Source organism: Mustela erminea, chromosome 10, assembly GCF_009829155.1.
Source record: "Mustela erminea isolate mMusErm1 chromosome 10, mMusErm1.Pri, whole genome shotgun sequence".
In the NCBI taxonomy this organism is placed as follows: domain Eukaryota; kingdom Metazoa; phylum Chordata; class Mammalia; order Carnivora; family Mustelidae; genus Mustela; species Mustela erminea.
Genome location: NC_045623.1, coordinates 15504010 through 15513138, shown reverse-complemented (window position 1 = coordinate 15513138; position 9129 = coordinate 15504010). Strand labels below are relative to the sequence as shown.

At 58.2% G+C, this 9129-nt stretch overlaps 1 protein-coding gene and 1 long non-coding RNA gene across 7 annotated transcripts in view; both read left to right on the top strand.

Annotated features, from left to right (window-relative positions):
- Positions 1 to 4062: 4062 nt before the first annotated feature.
- On the top strand, positions 4063 to 5357 carry LOC116567475. Its single transcript, XR_004276226.1, has 3 exons — positions 4063 to 4194; positions 4577 to 4676; positions 5011 to 5357. It is a non-coding gene; the product is annotated as an uncharacterized LOC116567475 (long non-coding RNA).
- A 667-nt stretch (positions 5358 to 6024) lies between these two features.
- Positions 6025 to 9129, top strand: part of KCNC4 (potassium voltage-gated channel subfamily C member 4) — a 52617-nt gene continuing 49512 nt past the window's right edge. For 2 of the 6 annotated variants that reach the window (XM_032302538.1, XM_032302539.1), the window contains exon 1: positions 6028 to 8084. In XM_032302538.1, the coding sequence (XP_032158429.1) occupies positions 7407 to 8084 (678 nt within the window). In that variant the 5' untranslated portion in view covers positions 6028 to 7406. Of the gene's footprint in view, positions 8085 to 9129 lie in introns of all 6 variants that reach the window. The other 4 variants (XM_032302542.1, XM_032302541.1, XM_032302537.1 and 1 more) reach the window with 3 other exon arrangements.

Sequence of the window (9129 nt, the reverse complement as noted above, 5' to 3'; positions counted from 1 at the left end):
AAAAGTGGGGGCACAGAACAGGTTTGTTCTGATGGGGAGGTGAGTGTCTGAGCTGGGGCTGTGGGAAGACCTGAGAACGGCTCATTCTGCCCCGAGTTTGCCTGGGGCAGGTGGCATGTCTCGGTTTGAATCATGGCTTTGTCACTGACTGTGTGAACCTAGGCAGGCCACAAGCCTCTGGACCTCCATTTCTAGTCTGTAAATGGAGGATGGCAATCAGATCTCTTCTGCGCAGGGATTGCTGTGAGGGAAAAAGGAACTCCTTCTGGAACACCTCCTAGAATACAGTGTAGAATTCTTTCCATACTGGAATACAACAAGTACTCATTAAACAGTTGCTTCCTTCCTTTTTGCAACTGGAGTAAGTCCAGGGGGGCCTGTCTCATTCTGGGGGGTCCCATCACCCGTGCAATGAACCATTCTCACAGAGCCATTCAGAAAGGACGGTTTCGGCCCCAAACCCAAAGAAACTAAGAAAGGAGGGACAAGAAGGCATCGTTTCCAAAGATGGGAGTATCATTGATCCTACACACTGCCCTGCACCCCCAGAAAATAGCTACATCCAGCCCCACAGCCTCAGCCCACCTGTAAGGGCTTGCGTCAGGGTTGAATGATTCCACACACCACAGGATGTGGTGGTTTTTAAAAAATGGCCTCGGGGGCACCTGGGTAGCTCAGTCGGTTAAGCATCTGCCTTCTGCTCAGGTCATGATCCTGGGGTCCTGGGATTGAGCTCCCTATCGAGCCCTGTACCAAGCCCTGGGCTCCCTACTCAGTGGGGAACCTGTTTCTCCCTTTGAATCCGGCCCCCTGCCTGTGTGCACTCTCTCTCTCTCTGTCAAATAAATAAATAAATAAATAAATAAAATCTTTTTTTTTTTTTTAAATGACCACAATCCTTTAATATTTCAAGTGGAGTCTGTGTTCCTCCCCTTGAATCTGGGTGAGCAAATGTCTCCCGGGACCCACAGAGCACAGCAGAAGTGATGCTATCTGGCTTCCGAGGCTAGTTTAGGAAAATACATGCCACTTGTACCTGGCATTCTAGAGCTAGTGGTTCTAGGGGAACCTGGCCGCCACGTAGGAAGTCCAACTGCCCCGAGGATGCTAGAGGAGCTGTGTGTTTGGAGGCAGTTCTGTCGAAAGGCGCAGCTCAATTCCCAGCCCATGGCTGCCATTACTGTGAGCCACGGGAACATGCCGCAGTGAGCGTGCAGCCCTGCTGAGCTTGAGAGGTCGGCAGCCCCCGTGGACTGCAGCTGCAGGAGGGACCCGAAGCCAAAACTGTCCAGCTGAGCCCTTCTGACTTGCTGCCCCAGAGTATCCTGAGCAAAATAAAATGCTTGTCATTTTGACACCACTAAATTCTGGGGGACATTTGCTTCACAGCGATAATAACCAGAACATGAAGCCTAGTGATGATCTGGCCCAACTTCCTTCTAGAACAATCGGAGAAGCTGAGGCCCAGAGAGGGGAAGAGTTCGACCCAGAATTCCCGCAAGCAAATGCGGTGTGTGTGTGGGGGTGGGGAACCAGGGCTGACACGTGCGTTTCTTGACTCCCAGTCTAGAGAATGCAGGTTCCGACTGGGAAGGCTTCTACCTTTCCCCCATCTTATCCCACCTTACGAGTTCCATGCGTCAAGCATGAACTAAGTGTTCTGAATCCTAAGGATTGTGCTAAGCACTGGGAATATACAAATAAGGATCAGGCAGGGGCCATCTGCCTCTTATAGGCACTCATAATCTGACTTGGAGGTCCCACCACTGTCATTCATTACCCACTGGTATCAGGCACCCAGGTGCATTCTTCACTGACATTGTCCTATGTGGGAGGAGACCCGGGAAATGGGGAGAAGATGATGTCTGTCACTCAACCGCAAACCATTATTAAGATTACTCCATGCCAGCCACAGTGCCAGGTGCAGAGCAGAAAGACTCAGTGGAGATCCACCCTGCAGCTCCCTGGGTCAGAGCTGGCCGGCTTCTGGGTCTCTCCATTCTTCCCAGGGCTGGCCCAAGCAGGGAGGGATCCCTGGGCTTCATAAGCGTCCAAGAGGAGCCAATGTTGGGTCTGCCTCTCCAGACAACGGCTTCCCCTTTCCCCAGGACACTGCTGGAGCGGGCTGGGACCATCATAACTAATTAACCAGTCTAATGGAATGAACCAGTTTTGTTGGAATTTAGCCCAGGTGGGAGGAATCTGTACTTTTCTAGATGGAGAAATACTGAGTGCCAAGAAGTCCTGCCAGCTGGGCCCTGAGCTAGTGTGTCTGTGTGTGTGCACGCATACGCACCCGCACCCGCTTTCTCTGAAGACTGGGTCTCTATCCCAGCAGCCTTGAGTAAAGAGGGCTCTGGGGGTCCACTTAGCTGGCCCTGGTCCTGTGACTCCCATGAATACTATCCTACAGGCAGAGGCCATGTGGGATCCCGTATCATTCTCTACCTTTGGACCAACCACAGGCCCTGCTCAGTCTCCCAGAGCTCACTGCTGCTCCTTAGGCCTGAAATCTCTTAAGAAGACTGTACCTGGGAGCTGGCGCTGCCATCCCTGCCAACTGTCTGACTCCGAGTATGAGTTATGAGGATTTGAGTCTTGGCCAAGCCTGAGCCTCTGGCCTGCACCCCTCTGTCCATTCCCTTTAAGGGCTGGGACATCAGAATGCATCTCCTGAGTTCCAAATACACCTTCATAGGATTTTAAGAGCCACCCAACCCTGCCTTCTGCCCCTGTGCTGAACCATTATAGCTGACCTCCACAAGGCCCCGAGGGCTGTCCTCCATGCTGGGCTCTCCCCAGGTCCCTCCTGGGAGGGCTCTCGGCATTTGACTTGAAGCCTGTTAGTCTCTGCAGGCTGCCTGCGGGTGGGGGCAGGAGGTAGGGTTCAAAGAACTTCTAAGCAAACAGGAACCTTCCAGCCTCCTCCTGCTCTCTTCTTTAGTGCCTTCACTAGAGGGAAGGAAAGGCTCTATCACCTTCCCCCCAATGATGATGGCTGAAAAACCTTTCAATTATTTGGGCTGGGGGGCCAGCCAGGCTGGGAAAGGATGCTGGCTCCTTGACCTGGGCCTCAGGAAGGAGGGGTCAGTCCCCAGCCAGAACTGGAATGCCAAAAAGGGAAGATGTATCCCCAGAGAGATCCTTGCTTGATAGCTGTGGGACTTGCTGCTATGGCTGGAAACCGCAAAAACAACTAGAGTCCAAAACAGGAAGATAGGATATTACAAAGCTCCTGTCACCCCAAAGTGGCTGAGCCCCACTCCAAGCCCCAGTAGGGAAAGGGGAAGGGCAAACGGCTTTGATGTCAGGCTCTCTGGCTCTGGGTGGGCAGGGGCAACCTCACCTCTCAGAGACCAATGAAGGACCTTATTGAGGGGCTTGTCAGCCCATCAGTGTCACTCTGGGAACAAACGTTGCCCTCTTTTCCTGTTCTTGTGCTATCCCTTTATTCCTGGTAAGGGGAACCACTGTGGCTTCTACTTTAGTGTAGCTAGTGCCCAGAAAGGGGCTCTTTTCTGACTGCGAGATGCAGCTCTGGGGCCCCCAGAAGAAGGTGGAGAAAAGGAGACAATGGAGGGAAAGAGGAGGCTTGAGGATTTAGGAATTTCCAGCTCTGGCTATTTCACAACCTTGCTTAAGCCTGCTGGTTATCGGAGTCTTGGAGGAATGGAAAAGGGCAAGAGCAAGCAGAGTCTCTGATGGGAGAAGTAGGCTGGGAATTGACAGGAAACCCAGAACCTGGTGTTAACCCCAACCCTGTAACTCATTTTCTCCTCATCCCCACAGCCCGGAGTGGAGAAGTCTGGTGCAGGGATTCCTAGCACCACCAGGGGGCAGCACCTACCCATCCAGAGTAGGCTGGCACAGGGCAGGCTGGGCAGGGGGCTCTCTACTCCGTCCTGGGCTCTGTACTTTGGGGAAATAGCGTGACTTCATACATGCAGAGCTAATGGAGAGGAGCCTTATGATGCCAGCTCCAACGTTCTTAAGCCCCCAGAAGATTCCAAAAAGGCCAGGTGACAGGTTAGTTCAGAGCTCTAGGATAAAGCCTTCAGCAAGTGGAGAGGAAGTCTCTGGAGGCCTCTGGCTGAGCTCCCATCTTCAGGAGCTAGTCAGTGCGCTGAGTCAGGGACCCTCCCAACCTCTCACTACCCCCAACCCCCCGGCACCTGGACTCCCTCCCTCTCCCAGGTTGGGCCCTCTGTTTTCTCTGACTCTTCCTGGGTTCCCCTACCCCCACCCCAACTTTTTGATCCTACACCCAACCCTCGAGGCCTTCTATTTGCCTGGTAGCTTTCTCCCTCCACCCATCTCCCCACATGTTTATCACCATCCACAAACACTGCAGAATGGAAGAACCAAGAGTGCAAAGATTTGCTGGGATCTGGTGGGGGCAGGGGCAGGGAGGGCTATTTTATTCCTTGACTTCCAGTGCCTGAACCGCTTCTGGTACACAGTAGGTACTCAAGAAATAGATGAATAGATGAATAGATGACTCGGCTATGGGATGCTAGGATTGTTCCCCCCCTCCATTACTCCCATCCCACTCCCATCAGTTTCTCTCTCTTCTTAGAATGACTGAATTCAGCCAGCCTGAGAAATGCAAGTGGGAGAGACCCCCAAAGGAGTCTGCCAGGACACACCCAGACAGCATGTTAAAGCCATTCATCACGGTCAGTTCTTTTAAAATCCTCGCTATGGCTCTTCCTTTCTCATTCCAGCTTCCGTCCAGTCCTGGTCTCCTCCTCCCAGTCACACTTGGGATATTTTTTCTTTGCTGTAGCAAAATCAAAGCCAGCCAAACTCTGAAATGCGGACATTAGGGACTGGACAAATAAGAGGTGCTGGCAAATGTGTGTTTCTGGCCACAGTCCAAGACGGTACCCACCTTCCCTGCATATTAGTACAGATCATCAAAGACCACGATCCCTCTGGCTTTCTGACCTCATTAATGATACTTTTGCAGACAACCCTTGGCATCTGCATTGAGCTTTTAACTTTTCCTAGGAGCACACCCAAGCCCTTGTCTTGTTTTCTGAATAACCGGGTACTGCCTGATCTGGAAGTTGGGTGGTGCACAGGTGTCCAGACCAAATGTCCATCGCCTTGCAGTTTGGCCTTAAAATCCTCCTTACGTCACCCGGATGGACATGCAGGCTGCCTCAAGCTGTAAGAAAAAAAAACGAGGGTTAACATAAAGATGTCAAAGAGACTCTGGACTCAAAAGCAAATAAAAACAGATGAATCTGGAAATTGCTCTTGGGATGAGGCCAGTAACATCCGGCTGGAGCCTAATGTTTTGGGTATGGCAGCTTCTCAATCACTTAGCAAACAGGTTCTCAGAGGCAGGCACTATGGGAGCTGTCAAGATGAGAAAGCAGCAGGGTCTGGAAGACCTCAGGGTCAGAGAGGGGAGATGAGACAAATTGCAGTGAGTAAAGCAACACAGAATCAGGAGGGGGTCGCAAGGCAGGCACAGGAGCACTTTCTAGGTGCTTCCAGGGCATGGAGGAGCCACGCCTTTAACCTAATGATCTTTCAGGACGACACACTCCATACCCATGGGTGCCAGAGCTCAGGTTTTCTTCCGCCCAGACCAAGAGCCAATTCTCTGCGCAAGGCCCGCAGGTCTCGCATTCCACGGTGACAGAGACAGTACCAAGGCTACAGGCATCTTGGGCCTAGTTGGGCCTCGGAGGCGCAAGATGGGGGCGGGGTGGTCAGGAAGTCCCAACAGGGTGTCTGGGACAGGAGAGGGCAGCCTCTTCCTCGCGACACCGTCTCTCCACTCCCTTTCTTCCCTGTTCTCCAGTCCGTCGCAATGAAACCGCAACAATAGTGGGCAGGGGGAGACCAGAGCAGCCAGAAGGGACGGGCGGGGGTTAGAGGTCAGGGGCCACGCAGCGCTTGGGTGTCACCGAGGCTGCAGTGGGAGGAGCTGTGGGGCCGGGGGTAGGCGGGTAGCCGGGCCGATGGGGGCGGAGGGTGGCGGAGGCGCGCAGGGGCGGCGCGCCAGGCTGGGCGCTGGCGGCGAGGGGGTTACGCGCCTCGGCTCGGCTCGGCTCGGCTCCGCGGAGGAAGGCTGAGCTCTGCGGCCGCCGGGGCCCTGCAGCGAGCCCGGTCGGCCCCGCGCCGCGCCCCGCCCACCCCACCCCGCGGAGGGCGCGCCCGGGCGAGGCGGGGCGGGGAGGAAAAGGCGCCAGCAAAGAGTAGCATCCGCTACCATCGCGGGAGGGAGATCGAGAGCCCCCCTTGAGCCCCAGCCCACCGGCGCCAGGGCTCCTCTACCCTTAGGCCACCTTTCGCCCGCCTCCTGTCGCGAGCCAAGGCCGGCACCCCGCCCGGAGATGGGCAGACGCGCGGATGGCGTGGCTCCCAGTGCCGCCAGATCGCAGGAGCCCGGCGCTGGGGCGCTGCGCTGAAGCTCCCGATCGGCGCAGCCTGGGAAGCCTGCAGGTGTCCTTGGCCGCTCGGCCACCGGAGCCCAGAACCCCGCGCCCCGGAGCGGCTCCGCCCCCCAGGCTCGGCGCTGCGCAGGACGCCCCGTCTGAGGCCCCCCCGCCCCAGCACGGCCCCCGCTGCGCAGCGCCAGCCCAGCGCCGCTCCCAGCCGCTGCCGAGCGGCGGACGCAGGACCGGAGGCTCGCTCCTGCGGGCGCGCTTGTTTTCCTGCGGCCGCCTCGCCCTGCGCAGCCCCCGCCCGCCTAAACGCCGCGCTCCGCTCAGCCCCGCCCGCCTTCGGAGCCCTGCGCTGGATTTATGAATGGGGGGAAGAGGCCACATGCCGCCGCCGCCGCCGCGTGTTGACCGCAAGCACCCCGGGCCCGCGGAGCTCCGGCTGCCGTGAGAGCGTCGGCCCGGTCCCGGCAGCCGCTCCGAGAACTTGTTGCTGCTGCGCTGCCGCCGCCGCGGGGAAGCCGGCGGCTCCCGGGACTCGGCACGGTCTGGGAGAGCCGGAGGGTGGCCCGTGTGAGTGTGAGCGCGCGCGCGCGCTCCCCGGACCCTCGCAGTGCGCCTGGACTGTGCGCTAACTCGCCTTCTGGGGGTGAAGGGGGGGCGTGTCCAGAGCCCGAGCGTCTGAGTGTCCAGTCCTAGCAGGGGAGGTGTGTATTTGCCCCTGCCTCCCTGGGCCCCTCGCCCGGGTCCTCCGCTAGCCTTTTTCTTCCCTGCCTCCTCGCCGAAGCTGCCTGCCCAAACCCCAACCACCTGTGCACCCGAGAAACCCAACTCCTCCTGCTCGGCGCCCCGGGGGGGAGGCAGGGGCAGGGCCAAGCCGCAGAGGGGGCCGCCGCCGCCTCCTGCCTCCTCCTCGCCTCCTCCCCCTCCCCCGTCTGACGCTGCCTCCTCGGGAAGGGTGTTTAGAGGGCAGCGGCCGCCCCAAGCCGAAGCCCCGCAGCGCTTCTTATGATCAGCTCGGTGTGTGTCTCCTCCTACCGTGGGCGCAAGTCGGGGAACAAGCCTCCGTCCAAAACATGTCTGAAGGAGGAGATGGCCAAGGGCGAGGCGTCGGAGAAGATCATCATCAACGTGGGCGGCACGCGACATGAGACCTACCGCAGCACCCTGCGCACCCTACCGGGCACCCGCCTCGCCTGGCTCGCCGATCCCGACGGCGGGGGCCGGCCCGAGTCTGATGGCGGCGGTGCGGGCAGCAGCGGCAGCAGCGGCGGCGGGAGCTGCGAGTTCTTCTTCGACCGGCACCCGGGCGTCTTTGCTTACGTGCTCAACTACTACCGCACCGGCAAGCTGCACTGCCCCGCCGACGTGTGCGGGCCGCTTTTCGAGGAGGAGCTCACCTTCTGGGGCATCGACGAGACCGATGTGGAGCCCTGCTGCTGGATGACCTACCGCCAGCACCGCGACGCCGAGGAGGCGCTCGATATCTTCGAGAGCCCGGACGGAGGCGGCGGTGGCGCGGGGACGGGCGACGAGGCCGGCGACGAGGAGCGCGAGCTGGCCCTGCAGCGCCTGGGGCCCCACGAGGGAGGTGCGGGCCCCGGCGCCGGGTCCGGGGGCTGCCGTGGCTGGCAGCCCCGCATGTGGGCGCTCTTCGAGGATCCCTACTCCTCCCGGGCGGCCAGGGTGAGTGGCAGGAGCCTGGGTCTCCTCTCAGGGGTGCAAGGGGGCCCGTGGCAGTGTGGATAGGGGCCGGGAGGGGCCGGCAGAGACTGATTTACCTGGCCTCTCCCTCCCTCCCAATTCCCTCCGGCTTCCCTGGGCCCCCAGGGGACTCACAACCCCCCCCCTTCCCCCCACACAGCCTCTCTCCTGCACGCCTCACCAGGAGATTGCACACACTTGACTTACCACTTGGCCCTTGTCCCAGCTGCCTGCTTTGCCGCATCCCCTCAGAGGGAGTGGGGTACCCTTAGCTGAGCTCTTCTACCCCCTTCTTTGTATGCGGACCGCCTGTCTTCATTGACCCCTCCACTCCTCCACAGGGCCAGCGTCCTGGAGAGCTGGAATGAGGCCTTTTGCCTGAGGCAGGCAGGTTTTGGGGGGAAGAAAACTGGGTGTGTTAAGGGCCTACTCGGTGGCAGGCCACCTCCTTTAAATGCTCGGGGTACCTCCGAATGCTGTGAAGTATGAGTTTTGCAAAGGGGATGCCAGCTTCAGTCCATGACAGACGGGGCTGGGACCAGAACCCAGGCCTCTCATCCAGGTTTCTGGAGAATCCTTTTTTTCAGGGAGATAAGCCAAGATGTCTGTCCCATGCCATGCCCCGAAGGCTTCCCGGTCACCTGGGATGGCCTGGCTTCAGTTGGACAGCGAGGGCCTAATGTTCTGGGCACTGCAGGCTCCCGTGGTCAGTGGCCAGCCACAGGCTGCCTGCCATGATCCCAGATGTGTTGCCACTTCTTTTCTTCCTGCTGCAGCACCGATTGGCTTCCCAGAAAACCCTGGTTCAGGTTACTGCTTGAAACGAGTGTATGGGGGAACAGAGGGGATGGCATAGGTTGATCTAGGCAAGGTCTAGTCCCTTCCCACCACCTCCTCCCCAAGTCAGTCCAGTTTCTCCCAACCCCCTTAGGTGAAAGGGGGTGGAGGGGTAGAGATCTGCTTGGAGAGCTTTAAAAAAAGAAAATTCCTGAAGGATGGCTTTAAGAGTCTTTAAAAAAAGAGAACC